Genomic DNA, 22261 nt, shown 5'->3' on the forward strand with positions numbered 1-22261 from the left:
TAAGTTTTTTGAATTATACTTTCAAGAAGTACTGTATTGAATTTGCTAGTCTTTAAATCATCTGCCTGTTCTTCACTGTAGCTCCATCAGAACACTGTGATTGCATGATGTCCATGGCAATCTCCAAAATCCAATCTCTAAATCAACTCCTAAGCTGTAAACTCACTTTTAAATGCCTGTATGCAGGTCTTCAGGAAACACAAAGAAGAAAGAAGAAAAACTGCAGGGTTTAGACTTTGCCTGAGGTCTTCTGCCCAGCAAAACTTTACCTTAGGTTGAACCTGCAGTTTGCATGCTAAAGAATATACTGTGGCAACAAGTCAAGGTAACTTTAATAAGGAGGAAAAATAAAGTAAGAGCTACCATTCAAACAAGAAAAAAAAAATTAGAAATGGAGTGTTTTACATTACTTTCAAAAAATTTGGTATTGTTGAGCCCTCCAGGAAGCCAGGCACCAGAACATTCTTCAAAGTAGTTCTGGCAAGGAGAGTCCAAGGGACTTATTCTGTGTGGTTGCTTGGGATATTGATCGCTTACTGATGTGTTTGAATTTCCAGTGCACATTTATCATTTTCTGAGAAATATCAACACCACTAACTTATTAAAAGCAAAACATTTCCAGCTGCATTCAATCCTGGTTAATAACTGTATATACACAGCACCAACTGTTTATAGCTTACTGTGAGGAAGTACTTTGGCAAACAACTTGGTCTTTTTGAATCAATCTGGACAAATTCTGACAACACTAGCAAATAGAGTCATAACCACTTACATTTCTGGGAGTTGATGTCAAAAAATTATAAAAAAAGTTAGAAAAAAACTCACCCACCACCACCACAAAAAGAAAAAAACCAACAAAAAACCAAACTGAACCAAACCAAAAAAACCCAAACAAAAACCACTAAACCCCCAGAAGAAAAAAAATTAATTGTATTAGACAATTGAAACCTAGTGATAGGTTAATTTTGAAAAAGGTCTGTATTTGGAAAGCTGTAAAAATGACAGAAATAGAGAATATTACTGCTGAAATGAACTGTCACAACAAAGAAAGGCAAAAGAAGGCTTTTTTTTTTGTTTGTTTGTTTTTTCAGTGAGTGTACTTCTTAGTTTTCATACTTATTCCAGGAACTGCATTTGTGTGAGAAGGAATATTGAAATACTGAAAAACTAAAAGTTTAGATTTGAAATTACCTTTGAAATTTGGTCTGATTCTTGCATCGTAGCCTGACATCCTTCCCATTAGCTTGTCCAGGAAATCAGATGGCGACATCGGCATGCTGCGCGATCTTGCACTGTCTGTTTCCTTTGTGGCTACCAAGCTAACAGCAAGGAAAAGCAAACAAACAAACAAATGAAATTTTGTTAGAGATTTTGTAATTTACTTTCTGTATGAACAAGAAAATAGCAAAGCTAAGATTGCCTTTCCAGTTAGTTTATACTTCAAGAATAGTAGTAGCAAATAAATGCTTTTCCTATCTGTCTTTTTATGTGTAAATTTTATTTTGTTAAGCTGCTTAGTTATAGGTTGCTGTTACCTCTTCTTCAGGATTTTGTAGATTAATAAGACTTTCAGTCAATGGTAGTCATTTCATCATCACATAGTTAAACTATGTCATCTACACAAAAGCTGTGCATGTGGAATGTCATAATTTGGAGTCTATGCTGTAATGAATCTTTTTTAACTGGGTGTGGTGTAACAGAAGTCCAGATGAGAAAGAAAATAGTAAGGACATAGTGGAATCACCATCCCTGGAAGTTTTCAAAAAAATGTGTAGATGAGGCCATTAGTGACATGGCTTATTGGTGGTCTTGGCAGTCCTAGGGTAAAGGCTGGACCTTATGATTTTAAAGGTCTTTTCCAATCTAGTTTATTTGTCTTTCATGGAATAGTACTACTACACCAATTTTTGTTCAGCTGATGTTTTATATTGATATTTAAACGTAACACTACATATTAAACAGTCTCTTAGCAAATGGTATTCTTTATCTGTGTCTTAGAGGTTATTTTTCTGTAAAAAAAAAAAAGTACCTGCTGCAGTGGAATAAAACCAACTTACTGAAGGAATTAGGGGCAAAATTCAGGGCAAAATTTTTATCTCAGGGCCACATGGCAAATGTCATCTCATATAGCCTCCTCTCCATATGCATACAGAACTCCCACTGACATTCTAAAGTGTGCTCCACACATGCTAAGTGAGAAGAGTATTGGCAGTGCAATCAGCCATGTGGACCCAATGAAAAAGACTGTTATTGTGGAACCCTTACTTGAGTGCTGGCCAATGCATTGAAAAAACAATACAGTCAGCAAATACATATATATATATTTATATATATACACATATAAATTTCTGAGTAACATTGTGATACACAATGCAAATAAAACCATTCATGGCTTTTGCAGTCTCAAAAAAGATAAAGAGCTTTTCCCATTTCTTCTGACTTCTTACCTGCTTGGCTGTCTCTTATTATTGCCAATTCACTTTTTTTAGAAGTGCTTAAAAATGCTTTTGTTTAGAAGTAAGCCCAGGGAAAACCCTAAAATCCTTAGGAATTTTCTAACATGTAAAAAACCTATGCTGGACTTTGCTTGTTAACAATGGATGGAGTTCCAAAATGGGAAAATTTCATACAGGTATGTGTGTGTGCAGATGCAATGTTAACTGCAGACTAGGAATGTAATTTTTTTCCTCCAAACACTGTGTTACTCAGGACATGAGAAGTTACAGTTTTACAGCAAACGCCATTTAGAAGGTCTGCTAAAAAATATCTGTCTTCAAATGTGAACTTTGGATTTAATATCTTAAATTAGTAATTATGTCATATTAAGTCTTGAGTATTACAAACTTGGACATGCACAGAATATGAACATAGAAACCTCTAGAATGTTGTGGTTAACTCATATTTTAATTAAAACTCAGTTCAATTTCTAAATAATAATATCAACTGAAAACAGAGAACTGAAATCCTTCTGCTTAATTTGTTATCTAGTGTTTATTCTATTCTATGTGTGATTTGCATATTTATAGATTGTTCATAAATTTCTAAATTGGAATTGGAATCACCACGTCTATAATTACTCTTGTCTTTGGTCTATTCTGTCTGTTAAATAAGTGTTCACTTAAAATCTGAGGAGAGTTTAGCTTTACGCCGTACCTTCAAGACTGTCATTGAAGTTTCATGGACTGAGATAGAAAAACATGTCTGCCACAGTGCATGACCTACCAAAAATCATATTTGAGTCTGAAACTGTTAGGTCAAGCTGGAGACATTTATATTGGGATAAAAATGTTAGACAATGAAAAGCAGCCCATCACAGCCAAGATGCGGCTTGTCTAGAACAGCACCCACATCCTAAATTCTAGACAAAAAGCTATTGTAGGGAGTCATAGTAAGAATGGTGTTCAGCACTGCCATCTACCATCTGGAAAGGAAAAACAAAATTATCAATGGTTTAAGACTAAGAGTTGAAAATAAATAAATAAATAATTTATAAATATTGAGGAGGCCAATAAAATAACCCATATCCTACGTTCTGTCCATTTAAGTAGAATAGTTTAAAATAAACAAAGGAAGGATGTTAAGAGATGATAGACGAATTGGGAGTGTGGGCAGAGTTGGAAAAAGCAGCTGAGTCTGAAGAAGGGTTCATAATTCATGTTGAAGAACTCAGCACTATTGTGGTAAAGTTCTCACTGCACTACTGTGTTATCCAATAGTGTGGAAATATCGAGAGTAGAAGCATTATGTTCACTTACTATTTTATATGATATTGATGAAACTAGTTCTTGCATATTGCATCAAATTCCTTGTCCAAGGTTTAAAAGGACATTAAGACATTTATGAAGGTACTGAACAAAGCTACTAAAGCTCTGAGAGTTAGGGAAATCTTAAAGTAAGAGACTTTAAGAGATCGACCTGTTTATCAAAAAGAAGATTGAAAAATAACATTGAAGTGTAAATACCTCAAAGGGGCAGAAAATGCTGGACATTGATCTGAAGAAGAAAGGCAGAACAAAAATCAATGAGAAACAAACAAATTCAAATGGGAATTTAGGCGAGCAGTTTAATAGTTTAATAGTAAAAGTAACTTAACAGAAGATCAAATTGTACTGGCCAAGACAGTACAGCTTTCTGGAAGAAAAAATTCAGCAAAATATAAGATATTGTTTTTCATGTATACTAGCTTGGTGAAAAGGAATGACCTATAATATGTTATATAAAAGCAGACTAAATTCAGAGTAGACATTACAAATATCATGCAGAAATAATCAGATTGCCAAAAGACACTTTCTGGACTTGAAAATCTTAAAGAACGGATAAAATGGACATAGTTCAAAGTGGAAAATTGTGTCTTCTCAGGGGCCTTCTATACTTGGACTGGGTTGCAGGCTTGTAGTTGCCTGTACTGTAACGTGTAATCTGGGTTGCAGTTTATATGTGATAATGTTAGCCCATTTTGCTCAATTCCTTTCATAGATGGTTATTTGACTTACCAAACAGTTGCATGAGCATCAGCTCCTTGCACATTATGGAATTAAGAATGAAAACTGCACTTGAGATTTCCATAAACTGCAGACATCTTAAAATATCAGAGATTGACCACTACTAGGAAAAAACAAACTGGTGTTCTATGAATGACATGCCCCTGCAAAGAGGAGAGAATTTTAAACTAAAAGATAACACTGTCATGAAAGTAAATGGATATGAAGAGGCCAGGGATAAATTTAGATCATGAATTAAAAGCCTTTCAACTAGTGAGGCGCTTCAGTTCAGGAATAGTTTAGCACTATGAGTAGAGATAGAAAGTCCCCATGTTGTTTCAAGATGGAAGTAATTATGATGCTGTGACATGTATGACTGCAATTGCAGGTGATAGGACTCACTTCTAACCCCTCAGATGAGGATATGTTTGCATTATTGCTGATTCTTTTATGTATTTAAAATAATTACAACCACAGAGCTCTGGAAAAAAACCTACCAAAGTTAGCATAGCTATACAGCCAGAGCACCAACATCTACAGAATTTAAATGGGAGACCTCATGTAGCAGCTGGCAATTTAGCTAGCAAGAAAAATCATGGATCATGAATCTCTGCTTCTGAAATGTCTATTTAAAGTAGGCATGTTTGTGAGAGAAAACCTCACTCTCTTCCCTTCCTCCAAAAGAAAATGATTGAGAAAAACTCTTCAAAAAAAATTTTACATTTCACAACCTCTACAAATGTTTTGTTCTTTAAAACATTTAAAGCTACAAAAATCAGATTGCTTTCCCATGTTTTTTTGAAGAGTCACCATATTCCTTCTCATAAGCTCTGCCTTCACTATTTGTCCCAAACTTCAGTACGCTTTTACCAAAGCTTTATTTTTAAAAGTACATTTTCAAAGTTAACGTCAATTGTACTGCCTTTGTGACTTTTATATCATTTGTGTGCTACAGAAAGTACTGGTTTTCAGTAATTTTTCCTGTCTTTCAAACTTTTCATCTTCAAGGTGGATTCTTAAAAATAGCTTTAGTGTGTATAGACTCTTCATCGAGGACTGTAGTGGTAGGACAAGGGGTAAGGGGTTTAAACTTAAACAGGGGAAGTTCAGGTTAGATTTAAGGAAGAAATTCTTTTCTTTGAATCTGATGGTATGTTCATTTTCTTCCATCACTAAACTACCTATGTATTTTACCTTGAAAGTAAATATACTTGTCTTTATATTAACAAGTATATTAACATCTCTTATTTGGTTTTGATTTTTCTCATCTGATCGTAAATCATTTCTTCTATCTCAGACACAATCCATCGTAGCCATTCAGAGATAGAAATTTTGTATTTCATCTTACAATGCATGCTACAGAGCTGTTATATGATGCTTTGCATGTGTTATGGTGGTCCAGTAGCTCTTTCATTTCATTACTTGGCTTATTCTCTCAGACAGCAAGTGTGGCTAAACCCCTGGAGCAATTGGATCTTATGTTTGTGGTCCATTCTGTCCAGCTGATGATTGAATGTTTTAAATGCACTTTACATTAAAAATCTTTGAAGAGAAGCTGAAGGAAATTAATTACACACTCATAAGGAAAGGAAAAACTGCAGGCAGCCAATATGCAATAAAATTTTAAAGCAGTCTCTTCACTCTGCTGGAAATTAAAATCCTTCACAGAAGACAAGTACACTTCTCTTACTGGAGGCTATTCATCAGCAATATTGATTCATGAAAAGCCAGGGCCATTCTGGAAAGCTATGAACTCTGTCAGAGTTCTACAGTTCAAGGTTAATGCAAGGACATAATTTCCTTCCAACACCATTCTATTCTAACACAAAAAAAATCTACTTGAGCTTTACTGGTGAATAAATTAATTTAATTCTGAGGGACCAAAAAAGATAAGAAGAAAAATGAAAAGTGAGTTTCCAGTGGTGAAAGAGTAGTGGAAGAGGGTACTAAATCTAAAGAGAGTATATGAAGAAAGAATTAAGTTTACAATGTTTCAAAAAAGGCTGAGATTCCAAATTTCCTATTATTTCTGTTAAAATGGAAAAAGTGGTTCTTGCTAATTAAAAATGAAATTTATTTTATTTCCTGTAGGTCATGAAGTTGTCAGTTCCTAATGCAATGAAAATTCAGCTTTTCCTATCCTCTAATGTTTTAGATAACAATAATTATCATATCAGGGAGAAGCACAGAACTCTTAACTCACGTTTGCCAGAGAAAAAACCTGGCACTTCAACAGGACCAGAAGTGTTGCATCACCAAGATCTTAAAGACGTCTTTTCTGATAAAAATCCTCAGGAAAAAATTAAATATTTTATGTGATTAGATTTTCTACTGATTTTCTTGTAGCTATTTCTAGTTGCCCTTTTTTCCTCTTATTTTAAATAAATTTGAATGGACATATTAATTTTTCAATATAATGCTACAAAGATAAGTAGTGTTACATCAGAACACATTTTCAGCCACAGTAACAGTTTTTATGTGAAACAATTTCCATTTTAAGATCACTAGTTATCCATTCTTTATTATTTTAATAGCTAGAAATTAAAGTTACATGAAGAATATATAGAATTGCATCTCAATACAACTATTAAAAATGTCCTTTCAGATTTGTAAAAGTTAATTTTTTCTGTTTCAGTGATTGAAGTAACATAGCTTTTTTGGTGCTATTTGCAAGGTAGACAACGGTTGCAAGTATTATTTTATGATGTTCATGATCCCTCGTGGTGTCATGATTTTTTCCTTTTATTAATAAAGTTGAGAATTCCTCAGTCACGTTTGTCATGGAAGTGAAATGGTACAATGCTTATACCTTATTTGCCTTATGGACTATAGCTTAAAAAAGTTTTGGATTACTGTGGAGTCTTTCATCTTTCCTTAACAGAAATGAAAGCTAGAGAATAATGGGGTCTTAAATCTTCTGATTAAGTCACTGTGACTTAAGTCATCATTCTACAGGTCAGAGGGCTTTATATTCCAGATAAGGCTAAATTTACATATACTTGTGTTTGTTTGTGACTCCGTACATAAAGCACAATGCCTTACTAACAGCTTCTTGGAACAAAAATAACCTCTTAGGGTAAAGGAAGAAAACTAATTTGTCAGCATTCTTCATGATCCTATGGGCATGGCTTTCTAGTTAAGATGTGGATTCAATAAACTACAGGTTGTCCCTCCAATTTTGTTTTCTTATTTAAGACAACTTTATTGTTGCCAATTTCATCCATAGGGCACTTGAATTTTCTTAAGATATTTTATGAATTGGGACTCTTATCTGAATATTTGTTCATTGTTTTCCAAGAAGCAACTACTTCCTTAGTAATCTTTTGTACCTGTTGTATAATTTATTTTTATAAATGTTCTAAAGTCAGGTCTTAATTTCTTGCCACTTCTTAATTTATACAACCTACATTTTTGGGAAAAAACTGACTCAAACTATAATACAAGGAGCAGAGAGTATTTCAAATATTCTCTGACAAATAAATAAAGACAATTCTCTTACTATTCCAAAGACATACTGAATAGGTTAAATTTTTGGTAACTTATTTTTTAATTAAAGATAGTCAGATCTTCCCAAAATTCAATTAACACTTTTTTTTTTTTAAGACAGATAATACTTTTCTAAAATGAATAGAATATCTTTGAAAATGGGAACTGTAAATTGTAAATCTCAAATTTATAGTAGTCTGAACTTGCATTGCTATCTCACTGTAATGACTAATTTGTATATTCACTGAATAACAAAGAAAAGTTACTGGAATAATGGATAGATTGAAAAAATGACCAAGTAAAATAATTTCAGGATATTATCTTTTATAAACCAGATGTCCTTCTATAAATGCATGCCAAAGCTGAATAATTACATTTATTTTTGTGATGAATTTGTGCAGGAACTAGCTGATGTCTTTCACCAGCATATGAATAGCAATTCAACTGGTGTCAATGAGGCAACATTGGGTTGAAAGCAGAATTAATTAAAAAAAGACTTTTGCCAGACTAAAAACGTCAAACTATTTTTTCCCAAGGCAAACTCTTTGCAAATCTAGGAACAACTTGTGAATACTGAAAACAGAATTCTACAGATTATAGCTCCTTGGCTGATCCTGTATTTTGGATACAGCATATGTCCTTTAAATTTCAGAGATGCATATTACTGTGACTTCTAGTTATAATTCACTGCCTAGATTTTTTAGTATTACTGTGGCATTGCCCCGACAGCTTACTTTGCATCCACTAGGTTGTTTTACTCTGACTCAATATAACAGCAACATCATCCCATGAACTGTATGTCTGTAGAAAAAAAAGATATTTGTTGTAACCATATTTAATGACCATTTAGAATGTCCATATTTAATGACCATTTAGAATGTCCTAAGTCTTCTGTTCCTCCTTTGCCTTGTTTTACTTTTAAAAGTCCAATTTATGAATTGAAAACCATAACTGAAACTAAAAACTGGGTTTCTTCAATATGTCTCTTCTCAAGCAATTCTTTTATGATTCATAAAAATATTCATGGAAAAACAGTAGAATGAAATGGTTGAGATTTATCAAAGCTAGATAAAAAAATTATTTTGAATTAAAACCTCAGGGTTTGTGGTGACTGAAGCGCAATTCAATTAAATACTATTCCATTTGCCTGAAGAAAGATCTGCTTGTATCAGTACAAGAGTGTTGTTCTGTATCTTCCGTGGGCATGTCAGATAGCTGCTCAGAATGAGACTTTATCTCCAAAATAAGTTTGATAAGATATAATTTCAGTTAAAAAAAAAGCTGAATATATCCTAAAGAGTCACTTGCCTGAAAATAAAGTGTTTCAACAAACAGGCCTACAACCCAGACAAGTCTAAACTGATCAGTAAATAGAACGCAGGGCTATATAAAGTTCTCTCCCAAAACACTTCTCATTAAATTTAATTAGTCAGCTAATTATAGTGTAGATACTGTGTTATTACTATTGGTTAAGAATTTTCCATTAAGCCAAAATATTTCTAGTAGAAAAAATACTGCTTTCTTGAAATAGTGCTTTACAGAAACATATCTGTTTCAATGCTGTTTTAATGTAATGCTGGCAGGCTTGTGTGGAATATTCTTGTGTCCCTTCTATTTTGTCAGCCACCATCAGCTTTCTAATGTTCATAGCAACTGAACTTGAGGGTTTGGACTCTAATTTTCAAAAACTTCTCTGAACATCTTCCCCCACCTCCAGAATTGGCAGAGAGTTTTTCCTGCTTTAGACTTCCTTTTGTGCATTGAAAAAGCAACACAATATTTTCAGGGCTTTGGAATTTTCTGTGAGACAGAAATGGTGATGTTCAATCAACTGTGTTAATTTACATGAGGTATATGGATTACCTAATTTTTTTTCCTTTTTGGTATTCCTGTTAGAAACAACACTATAATAATTCAGTATAAGACTACAGGGTTGAGCTTCAGGGTGATGATGGGAGTGGCAGGATTCATGCCACATAGTGACAGACCCCAGCATCCCTAATGCATGCACTGAAGCATATTCCTTACTGAATAAGTCAGAGAAAATAATATGAAGGTAAAAAAAACAGTGCTTCTAGCCTTTCATATTTCCACCACAATTATCCTGGTCAGCTACATACATTCTTTTTTACACACAGAAAATGTTGTTTAAACTTCCCCTTAGATGCATATTTTGTCTTTGCTATACCAGTACAACATATCCAGCACCACCATTAATTATCACCTGATGCTTCTAAGCTTCATATAAAGAAGTGGAAATATGCTGGGTGAAGGACAGATCATGATGTGTGCTCATCCCCCTCTGCCCCCCTGCATATACTAAGCAGGCTGGGTGGGGGGCCTTAGGTATTGCAGGTACACTACCTTCCCCCCTCCTCTTCCCTGTGCGATCACTAAGGCATAGAGGACATCCCCAAATGCTGTTGCAGCCTTTATGATATGCAAGACACTTCACCTCCTGAGCAGTCAGCACTGTTAAGAAGGATGAAAAAGGACATTCTGTTAACCATTACTTAAGGAATCTGAAAAAGTGCATTTATGATCAGATTTTTATTAGAGATGAAAATCTGAGTACTCTTACATCCAAAGATCAGTGTATAGGAGCAATAAAAATACATAAAGAGTTAGATATAACTTGCACAGTGTTAGAAGCTTGGGATAACTTTTGGAGGTAAAATTTTAATGCATATATGAGAAACTCTTTTCAAATATAATTTTTTATTCCATTTCTCTAGTGTATTGTACTTTTTGTAATCATGGTTATTCTTTCCAGTGGGTGCATTTCATATTCACTTTGTGTAGTAAAAAATTACAATATTAAGTTGAAAACAATTGAGCATCCAATATTTATCATGCAAGATCTGCAGCAAAACAGAAAATAGTTTATTTTACTTTAACTCTTACAAATTAAGAGTTAACGCAAACTCTAAGAAATCTTGAAAACTCTGCAGATAAATCTGCTTCCTTTTTTATAAAAAAAAAACAAACACCCAAAAAATTACATCCAGCATTCTTTCTGTCGGTATAAAGCAATGAGAAAACACACTATGGATTTCAAAAACGTCTTTTATGGGATTTAGTCCAGCTTTGATGCTGAAATCTGTCCATTTTGACTTTAGTTCTAATGCTGCTGAGTCAGAGGTAATGGATCTGACCTAAGAGCATCAGGGAAAACTGCTAAGATGAGCATCCCTTCATGGAGATATTGTGTAGATGCTTAGGCACGGAATTAACATTTACCTTGGAATAATGTAGTCATAGTTTAGATGTGTGAAGTTAGTGCTTTAGTCCTGACTGATTTCAAAACCTTTGTTTTTCCCTTCAAAAAATTAAAAGTTTTACCTTACTTTTGCCAACAAATTACTGCTTTGTGACATTTATTTTATTTACCTAGTAGGGCACCCTTAGCCAGCAGACATGTTGCTCACAAAACTGGAAGTTTAGTTGCTCTCTGCAGATGAATATGTCTTAGCCTACACATGCCCAGGGCATGGATGCTCCTGTACATTACTGAATCTAACAGATAACAGTGCAGTTTCCACAACTTTATGAAATCAAACACTTCAGCAGGAGAAAACCTTAGGATCTTTTTAACATTCAAGCCCCATTTTACCCCAGAACATTATAAACCAACTTTTCACAAAAAAGTCCATGAGCTCTGCAGTCTCTGACTAAGATATAAAGTAATAATAATTTTAATATCCAAACTTTTGAAGAATCATACTGGTATAACTGTATGTTCTGGGCATTTCTGCTGAGTAGGTAGTTGTGAAATTTAAGTTAATTAATTGTAAGTAAAAACTAGATAATTAGATTAGCCAGTTTTATAGAAAGTCATCTGGGAAATTGTATATTCTGGTGCTTGTGGATCCTGAGAGATCATAGGTAGAATTACACTAGACTCATTTTTTACCTCTCAAAAGCCTGAAAGGGAGAAAAAAGTATTTTGTAAGAAACTGGAGATAAATTCTAGACATAGTGGAGTCTTATGCAAACTGTGCACAGTATGTGAAGCCTTGGGCAATGGTGAGATGACTAGCATATTGCAATATTTTTTATATCAAATGTATTTTTATGCATATTTTATAGCAAAGATGGAATGCAACAAAAGGCAAAATATTAAGACAGAAGGTTATGTAGTTATAACTGCAGCTTGAATTTTAATCAGGAAGAGGCAAAAAGTTTGCTTTTTAAAATGTCATAGCTGTACTGTTTCTGCTTATGATATCCTTCCTAGATTAGTTTCAGCTGTGAAAGTCACGTAAAGGTTAATAGCACTTAACTCCACCTCACAGTTTGAGATAATTTAATACTCCTGCATTTGCTTTCTACTCACTTTATTGTTTCACTCAAACAGTCTCAGGATAACCTGCTGGCTTGCTTTTTCCTATAGCAGTTGATCTGTATTAGACAGGAGCCCCACCAGTTGTGTAGCTCCAGTATTCCAACAGTCCATCACTCACCATGAGATTATCACAGGCCAGAGCCTTCTTGAACATTTCTACATTTTCTGTGGTCTCAAACTGTTTCCCATGGAAACTGCATTTCTTTAATGTTCCATTTCACCAAACAGAAACGTCAGTAATAATAATATTGAAGAGGGCTGATCTTCCTTAGGGAACTTCCTACATGCAAATGTCCCTGGCACTCCCCACTTATCCCTGCTTATTTTGTACGTTTATGGTAGGTCTAGAGGGTGGTATGGTCTCATGGTGTTATATGGCATAAGAAAAGTATAGACGAAGTTTTTGTTATGTAGAAAGTCCACTGCAGTATAGACCAAGAATTATTACCTGTTTGCTGTTGAATAATGTTGGAGCAATTCATTAGACAGCTGCCTGGAAGACTAATAACAAAATACATTCTTTTCTAATTTTATAACCATATGCTGTTTATTTTTGTACTTTTTTCCTTCATTCTTTCTTTTTTATTCTCACTACTTAGCATTTGTATTGACACAGCACCTAAAAACATCAGTCAGGGAGGATCATATTCCTTCAGAAGCCATACAAAATAAGGACTAGAACCTGTGCTAGAAAAAAGGTATAGCATAAAATATTTTCACCTTTTTTTCTCTTAACTTTACTGTGAAGACTGTTCTGCTTCCTGGTGCTCTTCTCATTTTTCTGCTTTAGGCCTCCATTCTTGTTGCACATAGTTTCTAGCTGCGTCTTTTCCTGTTCTCTGAGATGTTCCCTTTTTGCTGGTAGTTGATATTCTCAAAAAAATGCCTTTTACTTGATCTGTTCACAGTGCCTACATACCAGTGAAAGTAAAGCTACTCCTTTTTAGTTCCTATCTCCTTTTACTGATTCTTCCAATAGATATCTTGAAGATCAGTAGGAAAAGTAATAAAAAGGAGAAGATGCAACACTACACACAAGGGCTCTTCATTGTTCATTACTTGAGGAAAGCTGATTTGCTGGAATAATTCCCTATAGGTATTATTACATAATACCCAGTAAGGTCATTTGAAGCTTGCATTCTAAATCTGTTAAAACAAGAAGATTTAATCTTATAAAAATTTTCATTTTCTCTAATTGTCATGATTCCTAGGCTATCTGGACAAGACTAATCTGATAGAGAAGCTATTGCATTTTTCATCATAGAGAAGCACAGCACTTAACTCACAGTATTACTTGCTTTCAGTTGCTGTTAGCATCAGTTGGCTAAGAATGAATTAGAAGAGGTTGAAAAGTAAGAAAATGCCACTAGCACAGTAAGAATTAAAAGATTCATGTTTCTAATTGAAATGTCATTGTTATTCATATTTCTTACAGTTTATAATGTTATAAACTCAAAAATCTACACATAACTTTTAAATTATAGATATGAAATGGATTTTAAAAATTTTGATCAAATTCCTACTTATGACAAAACTGCTATTTGGTTCAAAAGGATTTCAGTGTTTTCACTGGTATAGTTGATATTTGAATTACATTTATTGGCTACCCCCCCCCCCCCCCCCTTCCGCCACGCACACACTTTCTCATTGTCTGAGTTTTGGGAAGTAAAATGCCTGCATATGGATACATTCTCCAAGGGAATCCAGATGCTCTCCCCCTTAATATTTTGCAAGGACCCTGAGCACATTTTCTTCATCACAAGGGTTTGGCTACCTGGTCACAGTAGGAATCCAGCTTGGCAGCACGTCATTGAAGCAAAGCTGTTTGACAAAAAGTCATATAAGCCTCAGCAGGGGTTTACTCCTCTTCTCTCAGGAGCTTTTTTTGCTTTTTTTATTTATTTGTTTGGGGTTGTGGTTTTGTTGTTGTCATTTTTGGTTTTTTTTTTCGTTTTTTTTTTCATTTTTTTTTAAATTTTTTTTTGTTATTTCTCCTTCAGGATTTCTTGGGAGATCCTCTTGGACTCTACACAAGCTACTGTGCAAGTATACCTTTACCCAGCCTTGTATCTTCCTAATTCTAACCTTCTGACCTGACTTTTGGGCTTGACCTTGGACCTTCCTCATCACTACTCATCTTGTCTCTCAGTCTGAATGGTTGTCTGGACTCGATCTGCTCTGTTCCTGCACAGGGACTGTGGGACTGCAGACTTTGTTGGCAGGATCCTGCTCTTGCCTGTCTTGCTCTGAGCCTGAACTCCCAGATCACCTTCCTTTACCTTGCTGCTCCCTGAGACATAGCAGATCTTTTTCATTAGGACGTGGAACCTGTTGACTGATTTATCCCACAGAAAACTATGTTTTCAAATTAAATCTGGGCTGATGAGGAAAGGTACTGTGCCTCAGTGCTCTCATCTTGAATTACTATATTGCCTTTAAGACATCCATGCTAATTTATTCACATCCTGATTTTAACAGACAGTTTTGTTTCTTGAATAGTATTGTAAGTATAATTCTTAACATAATAATAAGCTACTGAAGTCTTTTTATAACATCTGAAAATTTTGATTTTCAAAGTTGTTTGATTTGATATGTCAGATTTAATATTTTTTAGCTGTCATTTCTTTTTCTTTCATTATTTGGAGGAACTAATGCTGGCTTAAAGGATATTGACTTCTGTTTCTTAAAGCTATTCATCTGAAAACAATTTCCAATGTAATGCAAGAATAATTTCAAAATCAGTTAACTGTGAGCTCAGGCATGCCCCAGAGTTAGGTTACATGGAAGTTTTTTTCACAAGAATCTGGTCTCTAAGTGCAACTAGCTGTGTCTGTGGTACTGTTTCCTTCAATATAAGGCTGATGGAGTAATGATAAGAACAAGGAAAGAGGCACTAATTTAATCATGGCATGTTTCATGGTCTATGCTAATATAGATAACTAAAAAAATATCATAGGGAGAATCTATTTTGCACCTTTATAGTGCCACCTACCTTTTCATCCTATGCTTTCCCATACACAGGTCTACATGTATAATACCAATATTATACTCTTTAAGGAGAAAGCAGAATCCGTGAAAATTCCCTGAGAGTGTAGTTCTAAGACCTATGCTGGTGCCTATGCAAGCTCAAGAGCTGTCATAAAGCTATTTGACTACACATATAATCTAGCTTGCAGTGTGACCTGTCAGAATCCAAGTAAATGCAAATGAATTTTTGTGAGCACTATTACATTAATGAAAACTCAGAGGAATATTTGGTCTTAGAGATTATTATAACTTCATAGCATATCTTAGAAGTATTTGTTTTCCTTCTTTTGTGGGAACCTATTCTTAGACTCCATTAAATTATTTTCCCCAACTTTCACATTTAATTTTATGTCTCCACCCTGTTCTTAATATCACACTGGGGCTTGGCCAGCCAGTTATTAAAAATAATACTGTTTTTTATTTTGTGTCTGAGCATGGCTCTTCTCTCAGTTCTCAGATATATCCCTGAAAATGTAATAGAGTTCTTAGACCCTTGCGTTTCATGTCTAAAATCTATTAAGATATTATCAATAAGTACACTATTTATCTAAGACATTGTATTAAAAACATGAACAATATCATGAAAGAGTATTGACAGTGTTTTATTCTTTCCATAAGTCTTCCATAATTAAATTAATCAAATTGATAATTAGATCCTACAATGATCAATATATATCTTGTTTCTGTCGTTTCAACTTGAAAAGCCTTTAGATGTGAGGTGAAAAATTTATTAAAAAAATAAATGAATTGGGTGCAGTTTCGTCTTGTGAAACATGCCAATCCTGAAACTTTAAAGTAGCAAGCTTGTAACTTTATACTTTCATCTGACTTGTACTGAAAATAAAACCTAACGTCTATTTTTAGAGACATATCATTTAAACAATAACTTTAAAGAGCCTCAGGGCTGTTTGATAAGAATTGAAAGTTTTTCCTGTTAGATTCATTCAGTCTTCTCACACATCCTTGAGTGCTTGTTAATGAAGAAAAGTGTTAATGTTACAAGGTGCAAAAAAAGGTACATTATTTTTTTATAATATCTGATAAAACAAACCACAAGGTTTGTTTTTTCCTAGAAATTCCAAGCATATCCATCTTCTCACAGATGGGGCTATATACGTGCTAAGGCTGAAATCTATAGTCCCATAGAAAGTGAAAGCAGCATTGTACTATTCCCTGTTCCCTTTGCTCCAATGGAAATAATTTCACATTACTTCAGTTGGAAAAGAAATAAAATTAATGGCTTCAGGAAGCTTGGGAATTTTAAAGGGTTTATTATTTAAACCCTTCCCCCCCCCCCCTTTTTTTTAATGCTTTTTCCATTTCAAAGCATGGAGAAGACTCTTGTGTGTCTTGAACTGGCTCATGTATCTCAGGTAATACTGCTAGACCTAAAATCACCAGCAGTCTCTATATAGAGATACATACCAAAGATATACATAAGTTCTGAGCAGCTTTCTGAAGTCTTTCTCACAATACATAGTCTTTGTGCACCAGTGACTGTGTTTACTGTGATAAAATGGCAATTTAAGAGCAGAAGACTAGTGCAATGCAACAGTTGCTTGATCACTGAACAGAATAATTTGAACGTATGCAAAATAAGATGCCTGTATACAGCTTGAAACAATTTCATAGTAGTACAGAATTATGTGATGCCAAATACATGTATGTTTTCCAAAACTGACTTTAAAATTTTTTCTTTTTTTTTCACTTGGAATATAATATGCATTATTATATGATTAAAATAAAGGATGAATCATTCCACAGTAGGGTGACATTTAAGTAATACACCAAGGAAAAATAAGTTGTGTAAGTACATTGAAATAGAATAATAATAGCACAGTACTGCTTGTATTGCCTACACTACACTACTATTCTGAACATTAAATACTCAATATAACTGTAAAAATCTAAACTGTAATATCATGCATTTACTCTTTCCTCCCAGCATCAATTAATCCCTACCATGTGACCCAGTTTCTTAAAATCTCTTTATTTTAGCACAGTTACAATAAAAAAAAATTATAAACTATTTAGCTACGTTGATACAAAACAGGCCATTAAACTAACTTCAAAAGGAAAGACTTGCTAAAAACCTGTGGGCAGCTGTGAAGTGTGCCGTCCTTGTGGGCTGCTACATGCTACTACTTTAACTTTGAGGTTATAGATATCTTACATGTATAATCCCTGAAGTCTCCCTGGAGAACCACTTTTCAAATATAAGTTTTCTTTCTTACCTTTGTCAAGTAACAATGTGATTCTTAAAATAGCCCAGAATTATCATGTTGTATGCCACAGTCTGTTTATTGTGATACAGAGCTAGACTCTCTTGATAACAAGCATGGCTAACTCTGCATCAGCAGTGAATGAACAATGATATTGAACTCTGCTTCTTCACATGTCTGATTTTTCTTTTTAAGGTTTCCTTTATCTTTAAACAGAGGACTTAAGTTTATTTCAGTCTGTTGTCATCACAATTCCAGAGCTATGTATCAAAAAAAATGCTTGCATTGAAATCATAGCATTACTTCAGCTAGCAAAAGTCTGCTGGGCAGAAAGTAGAAAAAACATATGAACCTCAGTTTTCTACTCAGGTCATAATTTATGGATCTGTTGCTATCTTTCACAATACAAATCCTAGGCTACTAGTAGTACAGCAAACGTTTTCCCTCTCAAGGGAAATCCTGCAGACCATATCCTCTGTTCACTCAGCTATCATCTTTCTGTTCCTGTATAAGACTTCTCTGACCTAACGCAATCCTTGATTTTTATTTTACTGAAAAGAACTGACAGTAAAAAGAAGTCTGTATGTTCCGAAATCAGATTATCTTCCATAACTTTTACATATAGACACTTTGCACCTGAAGAATTTCAAGATCATTAATGTTACAATTCACAGTGATAAAAAAAAAAACAGTGATAAAATAGGGAAACCCTTACTATGTACAGGTGAAAGGCAAGCACAGCCTTCAGCTCGCAAAATGTGAAATCTAATTCGAGTCAGTGCAATGTTATAAAGTCATTTGCGAAGCGTAGACCCCACGCATGTAGCTCCTGTGCCCACAGTCTGGCTGCCGCAGGTTAGCCGGCCGGGCGTTAGTGGTGAGGAAAAGCGGTGACCGGGGTCGCCCTCCACGCCAGTCCGGGGTATTTCAGCCGCCCGGAGAAACCGGCGGGGGGACTTTTGCTTCCCCGAGGATAACAACTCACCTGAGCAGTACCGCTGCTTCCCACAGGTAAAATCCCGACACAGCCGCTCGGAGGTACCTAATCCGGGCCATGCTGCTCGGAGGCTCAGCAGAGCCCTGGAGCGGTGGTGTCCGAGGCATCAGAAGTGCTCCGGGGCTCGGCTCGGTTCTGCGCGGAGCTGAGCTGCTCCTCGCGGGCAGGAGCGTCCCAAGCACCCTGGAGAGCTCCGGCAGCCCCGCGCCCGCCGCCCGCCTAGCTGCCTGCGGCGCCTCGCGCCTTCCCGCTGGTCCCCGCCGCGCCCGCCCCGCCGCTCCGCATCGCAGCAGAGCGGCCGCCTAATCCCAGCCGCGGCGGCGGCAGGAGCCCACCGCTCCGCCCGCCTGGCCCCCGCTCCTGCCAGCAGCCGGCACCCCGCAGCCGACCACATCCCGGGCGCGGGGGGTGCTGCGGCCCCGACGGCGCGGGGCGGGCGGGGTGGCAAGGCGGGGGCTGGACACGGCCGTCCCCCCCGCAGCGCCGTGGCTTGCGAAGGCCGGCGGGGCGGGACCGGGGACAACGAGCGGGCGCCCCGAAGGGTCTGCCCCTGGAAGGGAAGATGACACCGCTGGGGGCGCGGGGAGGGCTTATCTGGGGGTCGGGTCCGGTGTTTGCCCTCAGAAGATCCCTGACGGCGGAATGTCTGCCCCTACGGGAAGAGGGATGGGAGTTATTCTGCTTTGCCTATAGCACCTATAGCGCTTAAGGAAATGTATGTGTGTGTGTGTGTGTGTGTGTGTGTGTGTGTGTGTGTAATCCTATTTCAGTCTTTTCTCTGAGAGTTCAGTGCTGATGGACACAGAAAAAATATATCCTGTTCAATTCATTTTCACTTTTTCGAAAAGATGGTCTAGTGCCATGAGGCAGACTAGGGAGATCCAAAGAGTTTGAAAGTTTTTCTGGGGAGAAGAGTGGAAGGGATTATGGGAAGCAACAGGGAAAGAATATTGTAAGGGGGAAACTTGAAAGTTATTAATGAGAAGAGGGAGGAACAGAGAATGAGTTTACAAGTACAGGTGACAGTAGGAAGGAGAAATGATTACAGTTATTGTTAGAGAAAGCAAACAACATTTCATGCAAGCCAGGAGCTGCTTGTATTAGAAAAGGATAAAGATTTCTGAGTGATCTTGGGAAATATTGTTTGAGAAATTCTTGTGAAATCTGTATGTTTTGTGTATGCAGTAAAATAATAAATGTGAGGAAGGGACATATACCTGGAGAGGGACAGAAAGGGAAAATATGTCTAAGATTGTAGAGTTGGGATATTCTGTGAATCTAAAAAGCAATGGCCTTTGAACACCAGCATCATGTCTTGGAGAGGCAATGAAAGGGGAACTATGGGAGTAGTTCAGGGAGAGATCTCTGCATATGTGAAATATATCTGGCTAGGCACTTCCTTCTCAGTGTTAGCCTCAAAATAATCTGCTGGCTTCCTTTCCCCTATAGCCACTAATTTGTGTTAGGTGTTAGACAGCGGCCCCACTCTGTGTGCAGCTCCACTAGTTGCACAGCCCATGTGATTGTCTCAGGCCAGAGTCTAGTTTAACTATTAAAATGCTATGCAAAGCTCAAGTGCTGAAGAAGGAAGCAGATGTGGAAAAAGGCAAAGGTTGATCAAGATTAGGCACATGAAGCAGAGTAAAAGAAACTGAAATCTGAGGGAAGTATAATGAAGTAATTGCAGAAAGACAGTGAATGAAACATAGAAAAACTTTTTACACAGAACAGAAAAGATTAAAAGATCATTCAGTAGAGAAGATGCAGAAAAGAAATAAGAAAGAGGGATTTTATGCATTCCTCATATCCAAGGATAGAGTGTGTTTTAGAAATAGGGTATTTCATTAGAAATCTTTACAGTAATCACATGTTCCACCTCCAGGGATATTGTCTTTTTTGTTTCAAAAATATCTCACATGTTGCTTTTACCTCAGTTCTTAATTTATATTTTCTATTTTGCCATACCCTTGCACTTTTTTTAGCTCTTCTTCAAGGTTGTTCCAATGGGTATCACTAAATAATAACACCTACCACACATTTTCAATCCAGTATGGATTTCTTTTTTGATACGTACCAAGTGTATGGCTTAAGAATGTCCTAGAATATCACTAAATTTCCTCTGTTCCCTGAACTGTTTCATTCTTAATTTTTCTTTTTTTTTTTTTTTTTTTTTTTCAGTGGTAGTGGTTACATGAATTCAGGAACCCTTTGTATTCAGTACTCCAAATTTTCAAGAAGTTTATCCTTTTGTTCCCGTTCTCTCTATGTGGAAACAGTGGTCATGAACAGAAGCTGTTTAAACCCTTAACTGAAAACATAATAGCAAACAAAGTAAATAATCCCTGTATTGCTCTAGGACAGTCTGTCGAGGCAGGTGGTCTACAGAATCAGCATAGAGTGCTTCCCTTTTCCCTTCTATATTCAGAATGTTTGAATCTTATCTTTCCTCTTAAAACTAGTGTTTAGTAAGGCTGCTTCTCCCTGTGCTGTTTATCTTTGTGCATTATGTACTTCAACAGTGAATTGGTCTAATATTTATTTATGCTGAAGCGATTTTTTTTTTTTTTATGATACTATTAGTTAAAACTACCAACATGAACTCTCCAGTAGGAACAGTTCTATTAATTATAAATATAGGTTATAGTTTAAATCTGCAGAGTTCAAACTTCTCAAAATCCCCATGGGAAAGACATGCACTTGCTTCTGCTTTAAGTAGCAACTTTGCTGTTGCATCATTTTGTTCTGCTAAATAAGAATGTTGTTTTCAAGCTCTTGAAAATTTTCATATGGGTAGTGTTGAATATTAAAATACTCTCTTCTGAGTGATTCAGACAACTCTCTTTGATTCATGAAAAGTTCCATTTCAACAAAGAACATGTTGTTGACCAGTGAGATTTAGAAGCATAGAAGCGTACTTAGTTTTTAATCACAAGCTTTGATAAAATATTCTCTGCTTAAAGTGTTTTAATTCACTATTGTTTTAATTACCATCTTCTGATTCCTTCCATATTGCTACTGGTAGACTTACCTATTAAACAAAGCTGTACACAAAGCTGTGTTCAGTCTTTAGAAGATCTTTATGGTATCTTTTTATCCTTCTGGTAGATACAGTAAATTAAAAGGTAGGACTTGTTTGAACATCCATTTAAAAAATGAAATTAATTCAGTGTCACTGTAGTATGAATTTGTCTCAAATATCAATGGTGTTATGTGCATAAAAAGCTGAGCTGTTTAATTTACTTTCAGTAGTATTGAAGGTTAATTGAAGCATATTCTTCACAAATGGAAAACACTGGTATATTGAAATGAAAAGTTCTCACCAGAATACATTAATATCAATATCTAATTCTCCCCATAACCAGCAGGGTGTATAGCTACTCTTTCTCTGGTCCAACATGTATTTAGGTATTTTTGAAAATAAACCACTTGTATTTATGAGCTTGAGATATGTACACCAGGAGTAGCCTAGGAGTCAAAAGTGCCATAGGGTTACTAGAAGGAGATGATCCTAATGTGAATCAAAACAGTAGTTTGCCTTTTAAATGGGGATACTTTAACAACCTCATGTATTTCCACTCAGCAAGATAAACGTCAGTTTAATAGAGTAACTCACTTTCATTTGAACACAAAATTTATACAACTGAATGCAAGATAGTGCAGTTACTCAACAGTATTAGAGAGAAAAGCCAATGCGCAGATGTGG

At 35.9% G+C, this 22261-nt stretch overlaps 1 protein-coding gene across 4 annotated transcripts in view; it reads right to left on the bottom strand.

The window, feature by feature from the left end:
- GLRA3 (glycine receptor alpha 3) overlaps nt 1-18855 on the bottom strand; it is a 74877-nt gene extending 56022 nt beyond the window's left edge. For 2 of the 4 annotated variants that reach the window (XR_009964764.1, XM_062618718.1), the window contains exons 1-2: nt 18547-18688; nt 1192-1319 (exon numbers count right to left, since the gene is read on the bottom strand). Coding sequence is in view for 3 of the 4 variants with exons in the window: in XM_062618718.1 (XP_062474702.1) it covers nt 1192-1319; nt 18547-18665 (247 nt within the window). In the remaining variant the exon portion in view is untranslated. Of the gene's footprint in view, nt 1-1191; nt 1320-3962; nt 3992-18546 lie in introns of those variants that run through there. The other 2 variants (XM_062618635.1, XM_062618543.1) reach the window with 2 other exon arrangements.
- Between the last annotated feature and the right edge of the window lie 3406 nt (nt 18856-22261).

Source organism: Pezoporus occidentalis, unplaced genomic scaffold (genome assembly GCF_034315485.1).
Source record: "Pezoporus occidentalis ecotype Australia unplaced genomic scaffold, CSIRO_AGI_Poc_V1 ctg1, whole genome shotgun sequence".
In the NCBI taxonomy this organism is placed as follows: Eukaryota; Metazoa; Chordata; class Aves; order Psittaciformes; family Psittacidae; genus Pezoporus; species Pezoporus occidentalis.